This window comes from Melospiza melodia, chromosome 6, assembly GCF_035770615.1.
Source record: "Melospiza melodia melodia isolate bMelMel2 chromosome 6, bMelMel2.pri, whole genome shotgun sequence".
Lineage (NCBI taxonomy): Eukaryota > Metazoa > Chordata > Aves > Passeriformes > Passerellidae > Melospiza > Melospiza melodia.
This window is the reverse complement of record NC_086199.1, coordinates 22,055,635-22,072,618: the sequence shown is the minus strand read 5'-3', so window position 1 is coordinate 22,072,618 and position 16,984 is coordinate 22,055,635. Positions and strand designations below refer to the sequence as shown.

Sequence of the window (16,984 nt, the reverse complement as noted above, 5' to 3'; positions counted from 1 at the left end):
AGAATAGCTTGACAGAAAACAAAAATCAGTACAAGAAAACAGTGTGTCTTAGGCAAGACTAAGATCACTTACCTGTAGCTGAAAACTCTTTATGCTGTTATTAGGCTGATCTGCCAAGCAGAATTGTAAATGGTTTATTGACCCAGAAATTTCAACTGCAGAATTACTAATGGAAAATTATGAAAGTGTCCACTGAATGTGTTATCTGTCAAAGTGATAGAGGCTCTTTCTGCCTTCCCCTTTCTACATGCTTACTGCTAGAAAGACTCACCAATAGTTGTACCATCTTCACCCATAATGCACTTCACGGAGGTGATGATTTGCTCCACAACAGGAGGCGACATTGATGTTGCATACGCAGCACTGTGAGAGTATGTCCTGAGGTAATCAATCAGTTCCTAGCAAAACACAAGAGACATCAGACATAGCTTTCCTAGCACTCAGAGAAATACCTCTGTCATATCTTCAATCACAATAAAACAGGGCACCCCAAACATCTCTTTCAGAATGCCCCATTAAAGAACAAGTATCTCAAGGATTAATTTTACAGTACAAGAAACAGCAGGGACATGACAACTTGTAATAATGTCACAGTGCAGGAATGTGTGTTGATCAGAGACAAATGCCTATGGCAGACTTGTTTAGCTAACACCATCAACAGTAGATTGCAACAAAGGTTTGTATTATGCTTGCAGTACTTGAGCTGTGTCCAAGGTGAGTTTCCAAAGTGTTTATTATTACAGAGTGAATATAAAGAAAATGAAATAGTGGGGAGCAAGATCCATAGGTATTTATGGATCATGCTCAATATACTTTTTTCCCCACAAAAAACACCAAACAAGGGAACAGGTCACAAAATCTCTCTCATTCATGAGCACAATATAAATAAAGCAGTAGGTGTCATTTGAGAATACACAAACCTCAGCCTAATCTTTCTGCATTTCCCACTTAAACACATCCTATTTCTCTTAGAGGGCAAAAGCAGCTCATATAGGAACAAAGGACCAACACACCTTACATCTAGGCTGCTTGTTAACTGTACCAAAACCATGCTAAAATATAAACATCAGTAGGAATGCCAGGAGACATACTGTCTTTTGCTATCACAAAATGAATAATGACCTCTGTAGCTATGACCTCACAAACTGCAAATGCATTATAAAAACCTCCGGAAGTGTTCTGCTGCCATCTGCCTAGGGTCAGAGTTGAGAAAAGGAAGTCACAAAGGGACTTTGAAATAAACTAGGTAAGAAGATTTAAAGCCTCTTACCTATGAAGCAATCCCTCAATCAGTAGCTAAAACAGTTGTAAAGGCCTCTTAGCTGCTTTACCTTATGCCATGGAGTCAATCCCACTAGCTCACTACCCTTGGAAAAAGATTTATATGATTTTTTTTTCTGGAGAAGTTGTTGAAGTAATTTTAATCTAACTGTAGTAAACACCCTGCAAGAATATCTCCAAGTTCCATCTCCACTTACTGGCAGAAGTAATTATCACAATTAATACATAAAAAATTATTGTCCTGGTAGGAAAATGGTAGAATTTTACCCTCCAATAAAGCTTAGAAGCCTGATCTGTGAGATCAGACATTTTATGATATGAGAAAGGTGACACAGAGAATTGTCTACACAATCCCTCTGAGAATTAGAGGTTGGCAAGTGCAACACTTCCTGGCTGTATTTTCCAATAGAAGGAGACAGTAGCCAAAAAAATATCCCCAAAAACCTCAAACAAATAAAATGCCAAAACAAAGAAACAAAAAACAAAACAATCAACCAGTCAAAAAAGAAAAAGGGAAAAAGGGTAATTTCAGAAAGCAAACTGCTTGTGCCCAGGGGAAATCAATTCTACCAGACTAACCTAAGAGGATTTTCCTCCAAACAGGTTGAAAAACTTAAGCTTTTTGCATTTTTCCTTCAAGTCTCATTAAAAGTAACATCAAGAAATCCCTGCTTCCTGGCTCCTAGCCCTTCCTAGAAAGGTATTGCATCACTACTGTACATTCTGCAAACTCAAATCATCACTGACCATGTGAGAACTACACAATTATGATGTATTTTACTAGACTACACTCTTCTGCACTGTACACTTCCACAGTGTCAGACAGCATGTAAAATTATGAAACAAATGGACAATAGGGTACTTGAGGAATAAATTAAATTTGAAATGCTTAACCAAGAATTCCACCACCTGCCTGAAATGGACTTTACCACCAGCCATGATATTCCCAGCTTTTTACCTTCTTGCCCCCAATGTATCCTCCTGCAGCTCCAAAGCTTTTCGTAAATGTTCCCATCATAACATCCACATCTTCAGGATTGAGTCCAAAATAATCCACTACACCCCGGCCACTGGGACCCAGGGCACCTATACTATGAGCTTCATCAAGGTACAGATAGGATTTGTACTTCTTCTTAAGGGCAATCACTTCAGGCAAACGGACTATGGATCCCTCCATACTGTTGAGAAACAAAAATTCAGTATGAGTTGACTTAATTGTTGGGACCACCTCATAGAGACTAAAATCACTGAGCTTTAATTTCTTCACTCTTCCAGTAACTACAAACACTTAAAATTTGCTAGACTCATCACAGTCTGCAGAGATGCACCTCTCCTCCTTGTACCTGGGGCCCAGATCTCTCCTTTCTACCTGTTCAGCATCTCTGGGATGCTGACACACAGACTAAACAGTAGTAGCAACAGGAAGTTAGGGCACAGGAATGTGTTCAGTGATAATTCGTTAATAAAATTATCTCAGTTTTACTTCCACTCTAATGTCAGTGTTCTGACTTAACATCTACTTACCTGATGTTTCTAAGAACTGACTAGGCTTTCATTAGTAACACTTCAAAACACCACATTTTGTACTGAAAGTCACTAGGATTTAAATGCCTAACACAGCTATGCCTACTGCTCCTACTCACTCTTAGCAAAAAAATTAAATTTGTACAATTCCGTTCACACTAAAATAATCTAGTAAGCACAGAAAGAATGGAATGGACAAGCAACTTAAGACCTCAGCTCTGATATAAGCAATCAGTTTTGATTAATTAATTTCTACAATATAATCAGGATGTGGGAAACATTGTGATAACACCAGCTGCAGCTACAGTTCCAGCAACAGAAAGCCCAGGATGAAAGACATACACAGTGTCATGTAATTAGCAGATGAGACTAATGAAATAACTATGAAGTGACAATATTCATCGTTTGATTTGGCAAAGAAACCCAAACACTAAGCATTTAGATCTCATGTGGAGGGTCTTAGGATTATAAAGAATAGTTTGTACCTGTATATTCCTTCCACCAAGATAAGAATTTTTTTCCAGGGCCTCCGTGTACGAGGTTGCCCATGCACAATAGCATCTTTGAGCAGCTTCTCCAGGCTTTGCATATCTGCACCAGAAATTACTGTTAAATGGTACCAAAACAGCTACTAGCTTGAACTTTGACATGACAGCAATATTCCAAAAAGGCACAAATTGCTCCAGCATGGAGGACAGACCATATACAAGTCAATAAGCACAGGCTTCATCTCCCTACAGGACCATGGATGAAACTGAAAGGAATAGGTGACTGTGTGAACTCCAAGGAAGAATTTCATCATTCTAAACTAAAAGCACAAGTTAGAGCATTAGGCACAAACAAAGAAGGGGCGGGGGGGGGGGGGGGGGGGGGAATAAAAAAGGAAGGTATCTCATTCTGATGAAAAGAGAAGGCAATTTAGTAGTACAAATGTCCTTGTGGATAGAAATAATTCAGAACAGAACAACAGAACAGAGCTAGAACACAACAAGTTCAAGGATAATGAATTAAAGATAAGAAGAAGATAGACCAAAGTGCAGGAAAATAAGCAGGGTAAGTGTACTTTTTTATTTCTTTGTTTAAAATTGAAGGGATTGGAAGTGAGAACAGGAAGTCTCTAAACCCAAGGAGAAAAGGAAAAAAAAAGAACCACCAGTGCAGGAAAAAGGACAGTGTTCAGCATATCAGAAACTAGACAGATGAAACTGTTAGTAGAAGCATATTCTGAAATCTTACAAGCTTTGATTACAAATACTTGATGTGATCCTTAGAGACCTAACTAATGTGAACAAATACACACATGTGGAATCAGTCCTGAAAAAAAAACTTCAAGGAAAGGAGTGAAGATGGGATTAATCAAAGCATAAAAGCCAAGTTCTGAGCAAGAGATAGATATAAACACTAGGGTGTGAAAAAGAGAACAAATTAATCATGGAAAGAGAACTGGTAGACTAGTGCAGTTGTAGCAGCAAGAGGAGCTTGTGAGCTAGATCTAGACTAAAACTAACCAGCACAGTAGGTCAGTTAATGTACTGTTAAAAGACAGCTAAGGTTCAGAAAGTCAATGATGAAGAAATCAGCAGTGTGGTCCCTGTCCCCAACAGGTCTCTCAATGAAGGAAAGGCAAGGTTAGTGCGATTAGAGAGAACAATGGAAAATAACCTTCTACTCTAACTTTTCAAGAAGGAGGGGAAGATGAGTCTGAGCTTAATGAAAAGAACAAACTACAGAATAAGGCAGGAAAAAAATAAAAGCATTTTACAAGGAATTTCAGGGGAAGCTTTCATTCCCCCCCCGCAGTTTCTAAAAATCTGATTATGAATGAAGCCATTAACATCTTAAGAAAATCACATTAAAAAGGCAGCATAGAGTATAACAAGAGTAGGACTGAGAACACATACAGAAATATGAACTGAACATCATCTTGATTACCAAGACCATTGTTTGCATTTTGCCTTGATTCTAATATGCCACTACATTCTCTTCCACAACAACCCACCATCTAAAATGTTTCTACAATATCCCACAATTTCACCAGGGGAAAGCACATTCCCACAAATCATCTATTGTAGCCATTCCCACAAATCATCTATTTTTCATCACAGCAGCTTCTTCCCCATAGCCAGAACTATGTTTGTCACCAATGTTCTTTGAACTTCTGCAACTGATGCAATGTTCAGAAGTATGTCCATACAAATGCAAGAAATTGAATGAAACCTTTTGTGATCTTGCCCAGCAACCAAAATTTATGAAGAATTAAAAAGAAAAAATGAATGTTACCAAATGCTCTATTTTTTTGTAAAACAAATTATTCAAATGATAGAAAACAAGAAAGAGCGAACACAAAAGAAACAGTAAGCACAGCAGAGAGAATCCACACTATCAAGTAAGACAAAGAAAGAAAAATAATTGCAGTCACCCAAGTTTTGATGTTACCACTACACACTTCAAAGAGAGCAAGAGTCATCATGACCTCAGAGACTGACACTATAAAGAGTATTAGGAGTACCTGAAGAACGAAGGTAGTTCTTACTTATGAAGAACAACCACATGCCTCTTGCATCAAGAGTAAGAGAAGGAAATTCTAGCTAGTTTTAACCTGAAAGTTATTATAAATACCTCCTTTGGAGGAAGATGAAACTAGGAAATTTAAAAATCTGTGTATTTTGGAAACAATTACTTAAATACTTAAAGCAAGTAATTCATTGAACTTAATCTATGCTTCTTGTCCCAAAAATTGTTTTAGTACTATATTGTGCCAATTCATGACTTTCTAGTTTAGCTAGGACATCTGCCATCCTAAGCTTTTGTTACTGTAGGAGCACGTTAGCATCCAGTTCTAAAATTAAACTTTCTTATCCCCCAAATTGTAACCTAGACCACTACAAGACTGCATCATTATGTGACACTGTTAGAATAATCTAACCATGCTGAGCTACCCAAGCATGGTAGGACAAGAAACAATGTTAAAACACCAGTGTCCCTAAACTTGCCAAAGGGTGGCATGTTCTCCTCCATATGCAGAAGATGTAGGCCAGAACAGCTTCAGGATAAAAGTGTTATTAGCTGGGACTGAATACATAAAAAAAATCTGATTCAGGATGATTCAACTTCAGTAGCAGCAGTCTTCTGACCTTTTACATAACTAGCAATTGATTTCCTTGCATGAAATTGGATTTTCAGCTACTAGAAGACAGAAAATATTGCATCTGATCTATAGCATCTGCAGAAAAGCAGAGTTCACCATGTGATACTTACTGTTGTGCTTAAAGATTCGAATAGTTGCTCCTGACAGTCTTGCTCCAAGCACTAGTGATGCATGATTCAGTTCATCACTCAGAATCAGACAGCCCTGAATTAGAAGGGGAAAGAAGAATATATTGAAAAGGTTATGTTTCACAGCCAAGCATGTAAAACCTTTCAGCTCTGCAGTGCTTCAAGATCATTTAAGGAAAAAAAATTCCAACATAAATGCAGGCAACTCCAACTACTTGCAAATTCCAACTAGTCCAGGCAAGACTGGCTAAGATCCAAGTTGCAGCCTTAGTATGGCAAATAAAAATACAGAATGGCTCTTAACTGAAAGAAACACTAAAGTTTCACTTTTCCTGGAAGTCCTGCAGCTGAATCTCTGAATATCTCATGCTGTTGATGAAGACTCATCCTCCTATGCAGTCAGGTAAAACAGGGAGCAGAGCAGCTTGCCACAGTTCACTCAGCAAGTCGACAGTGCTGCTAAGGAACAGGACACCAAAGACCTAGGTTTAAAGGCCTTCTCAGTGTTGCACTATTACTTTCATTAGGAGGCAACCACTGACTAAACCCACATGTAGATGGAGGTAATATACAAGAGACAGAAAGTGGAAAACAGAATTGCATGATGAACTGGAGAAATTTTCTGAAGCCACTAAACATCATATTGAATTAATTTGCTTTTTCAAGAAAAGCTCAGAAGATAAATCCTTGGACAAACATTAAAACAGGATATGTATGTTTTGAAAGCAGTGATGATTACAGGTCAATAATTGATATGCTGAACATTCAGTCACAGTATTACCACTGGGCTACAAGAATGTATGCATATTGGGGGATTAATATATAAGGAAGCAACAATATTTCTAAATAACCTTAGCCCCCTCCAATTACTATGCAAACATGCTGCAATTTTAGAAGTGACTTTGCTCAGTTAAAAATCTAGAAAGGGTGTCAAGATGCTGAAGATCTAACACTGAAGCATGTTCATTCCATGCTTCTCTTATAACAGCTCAATGAGGGAGGAATCAAGAGGATTTCTCTGCAATGGGAATTACTAGAAGGAACTGTCAAAAGCATTGCCTACAGTTATATCAGGAGTGTCCCAGACAACAGGAGTTTTGTCCTAGAGTTAACCTTATTTCCCTCTAGTGCAGAGTCTCAAAGTCTCTGCACTAGAACTGTGATGCCCCTAGAAACATTCTACATTCTGAGAAAGCCAGAGACTGGTTTTCCCCAGAAACTGCCACAAATGCCATATGTTCATACTGCTGCTACAAACACTCACATTACATGTTTCATAGACTTTGGCATATGAAGTATGGAAATTTCCAACTAGTGTTTGCTCTTTAGAGCTACTACATCAGACAGAGTAAGTATATATCAGAGGACATGGCTGTTAAACACTACTGTATCAAGAAAAGTGACTATAATAATCCAGTACTAGTATCCTTCTTGAATGGTAGAAAGCAGGAAAACTGATAGTTTAAAAAAAATGAAGAAAAGAAGAGATTCATTGCCTAGAAAAAGCTTTTCCATAAAAACAAGGACAAGCTTTTGGTGGAGAAAGTAGATTTAACAAACTGATGAGCAGCAGCCTCTTTTCACCCTCTGCTAAAAGGACATTCAATTAGAAACAAATGAATTTGAAATTGAAGAAGTAGTAACTAGTCTAGTGCTGTCTGCCACTAGAAAGAAGGCAATGGATCACATAAGGCAATGGCATAGAATAGCCATCACTGATGATTATATGTAAAACTGAGTGATGCTACTACAGTGATAAGACTTCAGTTGCATTTATCAGCAAATTTACATTTGAGAAAGCATTCAGGACAAGGCTAACAGGAACTGGAGATAACACAACTTGGACTCTAGAAAAATATGTCAGTGAAGAACAGGCTTACTACCACATCCTGCAAGGCCCACTGAAGTGAATGCCACATTTTACTGCAGACTGCTATGTACATGAATTGTGTAATTCAGTCCTGAGCACTTAATTTTACAACTCACCTATATGTGGAAATTAATGTGCTTTCTTACAACCAAAAAAACATCCTTCAAGCATCACTGTTCTAACTCAATTGTACAGTCTCTCTCCATCCAGAGCTATGAGGAAAAATTCTGTGCTAAAGGCAATACAGAACAGTGTTATTACCTAGTTATACTGACTATATTAATGGTACTTAATCTAAAACAGGCAAGTTTGAGAGTCTAGGTTAGCCTCAAATGGTCTAACAACCTCTGACTAAGTAAGCCTCAAATGTCCCATTATCTGTGGTCTAGACTCAGCATATTTGCCAGTGAGTGTATCAGGCACATGACAAACTGGCTGTGAACAGAGGGTCTCTACTGCTGAAAACCACCAGGTGCAGAAACACCTGATTTTAGTGATGCTTTAACAGTGCTGAAATACAGCTTTCAGTCTACACCAACTATACTTATTTTCAGCATGTGCTTAGTAGAGGCTGCTGTTAACAAGGCATAGTGAATTAAGATCAACTAAATAATGATGAAGCTTTTGAATTCCTTTTGCTGACTAATTCTGATCAAATTATGGCATAGAGATGGATCTAGTCAGATTGTGTATGTTGTTATTAAAAGAAGATTCAGTAGGAACATAAACTAAGTGCTTCAGGATTTCACAGAGCAGAAAAAGAACAGGTGGTCCAGTATATGTGAGCAACTATACTCAGCAGCTTGTTTTTACCTAATTAAGTAGTAATACAGAAGCCCAGAATAACTTGGAAGATATCTTGTGTTCCAAGCAGCTTTACAGTTGAAAATGTAAGTAGGACTGTGGAGAGCTTGGTTCAAACATGGCTTAAAGAAAGAGGCCATGAAAATATACAGCTGATGGAAAAGTAAAAGGCAGCTGTAAGCAGCAGTTCCCAAGCCTGTTTCTGTAAATAACTAGGTTCTCAGGTACATTTTTATAAACAGCAGGGTTGTCAGGCAGTCTTCTCATAACAGGTAAACATTCTGTCCTTGGCTGTTTTGGGAACAGACGTGGAGGTTTTGAGAACCATTCATATGAGGGTGAGAACACAAATCTTGGTTTCAATAACAAACCACAGGTATTGAAAACAAAAGGAGGGATCAATGATTAATCTGTAGCCTATGATGAGCTTGGGTTTTGCAATATGTATGAGCTTAATTAACACTGTTATAAAAAGTGCCTGGTGAATCAATAAATCGGAGTTGGATGCTCATCCAACGGATGGTCGTCTCCCTTCACTTCGTCATAGGACATGTAAAAAGACTCAAACAGTCCAAGAGTTTAATCAAGCATGAGAATCTCTGAGCTTTACCAAGCATTGCCAAACAGGTAGTGCACACGCAATTAATTGTGTACTGGGTGGTGCCAAAATTCAGGATTTATGTCTCCTTATTTGCAGACAATGAAGAAATCAAATGTGCGGTGAGAAGCAACTTCAGGCAGCCAAACAAAACATTCAGTGAACATTCTGAACAGCAAAATGGTTCATCCGACAAGAACTCTCTTCTTTACCAGAGTGCAATTTCTGTTTGGAGTATTCACTTGAGTATAAGGGCACCTGTATTGTTATGAGGCAAAAGCTTCTTACTACTTTATTTCAAGTGTACAATAAAGTAAGTATCCTCATGACTAACCCAGCAGGGATTGCTGTACCATTTATGACAAGAGTTGGTTTACTAGAGGGAGCTGCATAAAAAAGGTATGTTACACGCCTTGGAATTTACTGTTCAGATTCTCTTAATGGTTGTAAAACCTACTGAAGTTCAAAGGTGAAAACTCAGAATCTGAGTAAGGTGTCTCAAGGATATTCTTATAAGGTATTGATGATATACAGAGGGCTCCACATAGAAAAAAAGATTGAGTAAGTTTGCAGGAATGAGTCATTTGTAGTGACAACAACAAGCAATCTACCTAAATGTACCTGACAGTGTGTATTGAATCTGAAAGGTCTCACAGAAATTATGAATGATTTTTCTGTTGAACATAAAACTGGAGAGATGCAGAAAGACAAAGAACCAAAACATGCAGGTAAAAGACATTTCAGAAGCAACATATTTTGCTCAGATTCATAGCACTGCTATGAAGTATTTGACTCCAGAAAGATTAGATTTGAAGCACTGAATTTCTCTCTAGCATCAGACTCAAAAAAGTCTTTTTTTTAATATGCAAAGCATTTGATATTTAAAACAGACCACAAGAAAAGGGCCATTATGTAGAAAGTGCTACTTCCTTGTTAAAAAAAATAGAAAAAAAGCATACAGGAAGACAGTGCAGCTAATGCAAAAGAAAATCAATCACCAGGAAAAGCTGTCAGGAAGAAAAAGGCAGAAAATTTATGATCTGTAGATATCAGACATGGAAGATTTAGGAAGTAATCTCAGGAAGTGAAAAAAAAAATTAAATAAAAGGAAAATAATTCAAAATAATTCACCAGACAGGGGCAAAGAATTCCAATAGACTAGCAGTATTAGGCTGACAGTGAATCATTTGCCAAAAAAGAAACAAAAAAGCAACCTGTTCCAGTACTTGCACTATTTTACTCTAAGGAGGAGCTAAGAGAACATGTACTTTGCATCAAGAAGAAGCAAAGAAAAATTTCAATTTCATTTGATTTTCCAATAACTAAAATAGCACTGGTGGAGAATACTGGACACTCAGACTAATTGTCTCCTGTTTTATGGGGCACACAATAAACATCACGAGTCTTTACAGTTAACCTTATTTCCCTCAAACAACCTTTCTGCTTCTTCCAAGGAAGGATTTTTTAGCTGTCACTCAAAGATAATAAATTCTCCATGTACCAATATGCAACTCAGCTTATCTACGTAGTTGACACAGTTGGTTCTTAGTGTTTCAAAAGCACCAAAATACCTTCAGCCAATCAGTCTGTTAATCAGCCACCATCTCACACACCAAGGAGTAGCCTGAGGAAGCAAGCCTTAACATGCCAGGCTTTCTCCCAGAAAGAAAGTTCTACGCTGCTACTGGTCCCATGGATGCTGTTTCTCAAAGAGATTTTTGCAATGGTTAGAGATGCATTCTGTGACCTACAGTCTCCATAGAGAATATCTGCAGGGGCTGCCACTGAGGAAAAACAAAAGCAAACAAGTAGCTTTTAGAAAAATTAACCACTAGAATCTTTGCTAGGTGAGCTTTTGTCCATGACTTAAGCCATACCTTGCCAACTAAAGCAGGAATGTTCATAGAATTGGTTGCAAATCCCATTCCATATGCCATTGCAGACTCCACACCTAGGAACCTGGCAACTAGCTTTTCCAGCTCCTCATGCTTGTCCAAGTTTCCTGCACATAAAACAAATGGGAAATTCAGAGTAAGGAGAAGCTTTCACTACTGCTAAATTCTACAAAGAGATTTTCCACCAACCAAGCTGTGCTTTATTTAAAGGCCCATAAGGGAACACTGAAAAAACCCCATATATGAAAACGTAAGTAAAACAACTGCTGTGCAACATAAACTAAATCCAGGAAGTCAATTTGTCTTCACTGAAGTAAAAGCTGCATTATCAGTTAGACTAAAGTTCAATGCTGAAGCAACTAATGTTTTAAAGACCTGCAATCAGATACAGACTTTGAAATAAACATTCAGGGAACACACTATCATCCTCCAACTTACCCATCTCCTGCCGGGTGCTGCACACCCCAGCTCCATACTGGGACAGAACTTTAGAAGCTGCTTCTTGGCAAGCCCCAGTCTTCTGTGCAAACCCAAGGTAGTTGTAGGAACCCATATTTATGATGTCTTTTATCACTCTCCCTGTGTATCTGTGTTTTAAAAACAGCACAAGTTAGGATACCCAAAATTTTAAAAATTATCTACACCAGAAGATTATTACTTCACTTTCCTAGACTATACACTGAAATGTTAAAACTCAATAGAACCAAACATTAAATTATTTCAGTACTGCCTCTCATCATCAAACTGCAACAATCAGTTAAAAAGATTCTCTCCCTATCTTACAATCTCAAATTAACTCCCAGAAGAGTTTATATTTACAGGTGAATTTGCTATCACACATGAAATTGCTTGAGGCTTCTCAAACCATCTGTTGCTCTGACATGTTCCTCCCTCCATCCCAGAAACATACAAGTTTTCTTTCAATTACAAAATAACATCTCCAGATCAATTAACTTGGCAGCCTCTCAAGCGGGATATCCTCTAACCGCAGAAAGGAAACACATCTGGCACTTCTGTGCTAACAATACGTGACAAGGAGAATAAGGAAGAAGTTCAGCAGAAAAAAATCAATTTTAATTCTTTTGCCCTTGAAAGCCAAGAAGAGACATAAGTAGTTTCACCAAGTCCTGTGCTGCAAACCTCTTCACATCAAACCTGTGATACGTCATTTCCAATTTGTAAAAACCCTTTATTGTATTTCTCATTTTGTTTCTACAGACTACTTCAGTTCTGACTCAAAACAATCATGTCAAATACAGTTGATGACAGCAGCATTTACTTAAAGTGGCAGAACTTCTTCTCAATCAACACAAAGTCACAAGCAGCAGTGCAATCCAATATATCCACACCAGGTATTAACATTATATGCACAAAGGTATTAATTTTATTACAGGTGTATGTCCAGGAAATCTTAATACAGTAAGTCAGCCAAAAGACTGTATCACCTTGGTGGCTAAATCTATTTCAAAAGAGCAAAATTCATTGATTCAAGCTGCTAGAAAGCTCAAACTTTCATAATAAAGCTCATAATTCACTGCTCCTTTGACCTCACACCCTACAACTTGCTCTTAGAGACCCTGTATTTTAAGGCAGCTCTTGCAAGTGTTTTCTTCAGTTTTGACTCACGTGAATGTCCAGTTGTAGTCATGGGAAACTCTCTCCATCATGTCCACTTTGGCCCCTGGCACACTGCAGATTGGACGGTTCCAGCTGTCCCGAATGCGCATGTAGAGGTTTCTGTTGTAGAAATTTTCAAAGTCCTGGTACAATGGGACAAAGTCCTGAAACACATCAAAAGCACTCAAAGTAAAAGGAAAATATATATGACAGTAAAATAAGAGTAGCAGGAATAATTTTTATCTGTCATTCTGGCATAATGGAAAAACTCAGGAAAACACAAAATATAAAATAACCCCCTTCATTAAATCATGGGCATATAATCTTTGCAGGAGAGTTACAGTCAGTCTCTGAGTTAAGCAGAGCAAGGGAACATGCAAAGGCTTTTTGGCACCAAACATTGCTGTACTGAATACACAAAGACTTTGGAAAACTAAGGTGCTCTACCATATTTTATTCTGTGCATAAGGAATGCATTTAATATAGCACCACTAGCATTATTCTACACATTACCACAAGAACCTTCCACAATTTTTTGTTTTCAATAGAAGCTAATAAGCTGCATTATGGTACCTCTCTTCTGCACAGCTTATCAACACTGAAGTCCCACATGATTCTTATGAATGAGCCTTTCCTGAATTTTAGCTTCCCTTCCAATGTTTTCCAGGAAAAGTAAGTGACTGCCTTGAATGGATAACACAAGAATGTCAAACTAACTGCAGCAGCAAGGACATCTGAGCACTCAAGAACATTTTTTTCTTGCCCTAAAGTCACAAGATTTCCTTTTTACTATTTAATTAAAGAAAGTTTGACATTTAGTAGAGATAAGAATGCATAATTCATTTGCTTCTGATGGGGGGGAAAAAAAATCACCACCTTTTTAATCATCTACAGAAGGAAAAAGTAGAATTTATTACAGAGGTATGAGCCAGTTGAGCATTTCTTCCTGTTTTTCACAAGAAAAATGCAAACATTGTGATGGGAATTTTATTTTTGGTGGCAGTATGAGAAAGGCAGAGTATCTCACCAAGTACTGTAGTGTCAGATATTTGAACCACTAAAGCAAAATTGGGAGCATTTATGGCAGATTTTTAATAAAAACACAAACAGGCACTTACAAGCTCTTACTTACAATGCTTGCCTGTAGGAGTACTATTTTCATTACCTTCCTATTTCAATGATTTAACAACCTTGCCCTTGCAGTTTGGAGTAAAAGAACATTTAGGTCCACACCTTTGCATCCTCCTACCAGCGGCTGCACAGAAAAGACCAAGGCCAAAAGTGCCAACTTCTAAGCAGATACAGCTGCTAAACCCATTTCTGATCTACCTGTGTCAAAAAGGCACAAAGATATTAATTTCCATCATTTCAACTGTGGAAACAGAACCCAAATTTAGCTAGCAATCACTCTTTCAGAGAATCACAAGTATGTCCTTTCTCAAAGGGACAGTGGGAATAAAATTTCTAGGTCCTAAGATGCACAGAAGGGCAATTGTTTCTTCCACGTTCCTGTCCCAATTCATGACACAAAATCAAAATAATTACCTGCAATTGTTTCAAACCCTCTGCTATGTTACTTGAAGAGGGGTGGGGAAAGTGAAACCAAAAAGAAACACTGGCACATTAGAAGATCAATACTTGAGAGATTTGTTAAATCTAATTAAAATCTACTGAGATGCTTCTCAGTATTTTCACCTCCTCCTAACCATCTACACACAAGATTTCAGCTTTGCACAGTTATCCAAGCACACCAACTGTGTGAGCTGAGAAACAACTGGTATTTTAGCCAAGGTTCTTGGCTGGAAGGGGGAGGCTGGTAATGAGTCATCCTACCAACTCAAGCAGGTATGCCTGGGTCCATACAGCCCAGTCTCACTTCAGATTACTCATCAGATGAGTTTTCTTTGGAAACCCAAGCTGACAAAGCCAGAACAGTAACAAGCTCAACTGGTGATTTAAGGACAATCATCCTCTACAGGCTGGCACCTCCAGTATAGGTAACACAAGTATTTTCTTTTAAGAAAAAGCCAGCACTAGAACTAAGTTTAAAGTTACTGTGAGGAAGAGAAATTCTCTGAACCTACTGAATCATGATAAAGAAAAAATATGTTTTAAAAGTCAACAAGAATTCCAGGAATAAATTATGGGTAAGAGAATTAAGGTTTAATATGGGACACTAGCTTTAGTTTTTTGGAGTACCAAGTTGTAGGACTGTAGTAAAGGGCTTTAAGTAGGTGCCAGCACACTGCCAACTCCCTTGTTATCTATACATGTACTGCTCCCTCCAACAAACCATCCTTAGATAGGTCTCATAAGAAAGTTCACTGGAATAGAGCAAGCAGGAAATGTTATTTTGGCATAATGCAAAAATGGATTGTCTATTTCCTCAGTGATCCTAACCCCACTGAGGGGTCCTCACGACCCACAGATCTGAGAATGTAAAAAACAAAGGGTAAGGATATTGTACCTTTATAAACTGATACTGACTTCTGGCGTTTCAGAGCCCTCTTTTGGAGCTGGCATACAGGAGCAGATGGTCTGCTGGTTGGTTTGGGGGCTGGTTTGTTTGTTTACCTCCTCCATCCTGCTACAGTGTGGCATTCCAGATGAAGAGTAGATAGTACAACAGAAAGACCACTTGAATTCCTCATGCTAATTTAATGTTTTCAATCTTTGAACCAAAAAAAATAAACACCTGGGGAGGAAGGGAGGGATGAACTCTATCAATCCATACTTTTCACCCAGAGGGCACTGGAAGAGACTCCCAAGGGAAAGTGGTTACAGCACCAAGCCTGACACAGATGGAGAAGTTTGGAAACCCTCTGAGGCACATGGTGTAACTCTTTGGGATGTCCTGTGCAGGCCTCAGTGTCATTGTGGGTGCCTTCCAACTTAGCATATTCCATTATTTAAAATTTTTTACACGTGCAACCACACTGCTCTGCTGCAACTGCATCCTAGAGCTGGAAGCAACCACTATCACCTTTAAATATTGTTATTGTTATCTTCTTGTTATTTTTCTATCAAGTTCTCTCATCTAATTTCAGATCCAACACTCTTCCTAGCTGTAAGGATCCCTAAGAATATCAGTCTGAGATTAAACATTTTCAATCAGAGGAAAAATATTCTAGGAATTGCTTCTTTGAGCAATCTTCTGAGTAAACAGTCAACTGCAACACTGGATCCCAAAGAGGGAGGAAAAGCAGTAAGTTCTTTCATTTATGGAGCTAAAAAAAAATCCTAAACAGCTCTATGCCTGTCACTTTCAGCCTAGAACACATCCCCTATTGAGGGGATGCCTGAAGAAGAAACTGAAGTACCAGTGGTCTCCCTGAAACCTGAAAAGCACAGCAATTTCAGTGAAAAGCACAGCCAGTCAAGGGAAGAACAAAACTCTCCCTTGGGGTGCAACACCTTAGCATAGGTGATTTGGGAATCCATTATTTCATCATACTCTAAATGAATATTGCAACAAGTGAAGGTCGTAATGAGAGCTTTGTAGCCTCTAGCTCAGGGCACAGGGACATGCAAATGCAGTGATTATGCCACTTTCAGAGCCAAGTTTTCACAGCATTGCACCTAAGCTAACAAATGGTGCCATGAGCACCAGCAGGCTTATCTGCAATTCACATAACATGTTCTCTGATAACACACACAGAAGTGACTCTGAACAGAAATCCAGCAGACAATTGCAACAAATTCCAGGCCTCTAAAAGGAAGCAGAAAGACTAGTTTCACCTTGCTGTTGTGTGAGTCAAGGAAAGTGGAGCAATAACTGTGGGTAGCCTTTGTATCATCAGGAGGCCCCTGATGAGCTACACAGATGCTAAGACAACACTGAACAAACAATTCCAGTTTACTGCCCCTGAAATATTCCTGCAGCTGGACTCCTGTGAACACATGTTTGAATACCCCAAATGCTACCAACATGTTCTAGCTGGGCAAGCTACAGAGCATGGAGCAGTATATTAGAGAGTTACCAGGCCCATTCAGAGTCACTCCCAAACACAAAACATGGAAGGTAATCAACAGGCAAATCAGGCTGGAGGAAAGGTTAGTGATTTTCATCCTGCCTGTAAAATCCTGGAAGTATTTTGCAGATTTAACTATATTTTATGA

General features: G+C 38.5%; 1 protein-coding gene across 1 annotated transcript in view; it reads right to left on the bottom strand.

Annotated features, from left to right (window-relative positions):
* SPTLC2 (serine palmitoyltransferase long chain base subunit 2) overlaps window positions 1-16,984 on the bottom strand; it is a 78,036-nt gene that overhangs the window by 46,872 nt on the left and 14,180 nt on the right. Inside the window, exons 3-9 of the mRNA XM_063160208.1 lie at window positions 12,875-13,029; window positions 11,687-11,835; window positions 11,231-11,355; window positions 6,064-6,157; window positions 3,291-3,396; window positions 2,240-2,459; window positions 272-398 (exon numbers count right to left, since the gene is read on the bottom strand). Coding sequence (XP_063016278.1) covers window positions 272-398; window positions 2,240-2,459; window positions 3,291-3,396; window positions 6,064-6,157; window positions 11,231-11,355; window positions 11,687-11,835; window positions 12,875-13,029 — 976 coding nt within the window. The remainder of the gene's footprint in view (window positions 1-271; window positions 399-2,239; window positions 2,460-3,290; window positions 3,397-6,063; window positions 6,158-11,230; window positions 11,356-11,686; window positions 11,836-12,874; window positions 13,030-16,984) is intronic.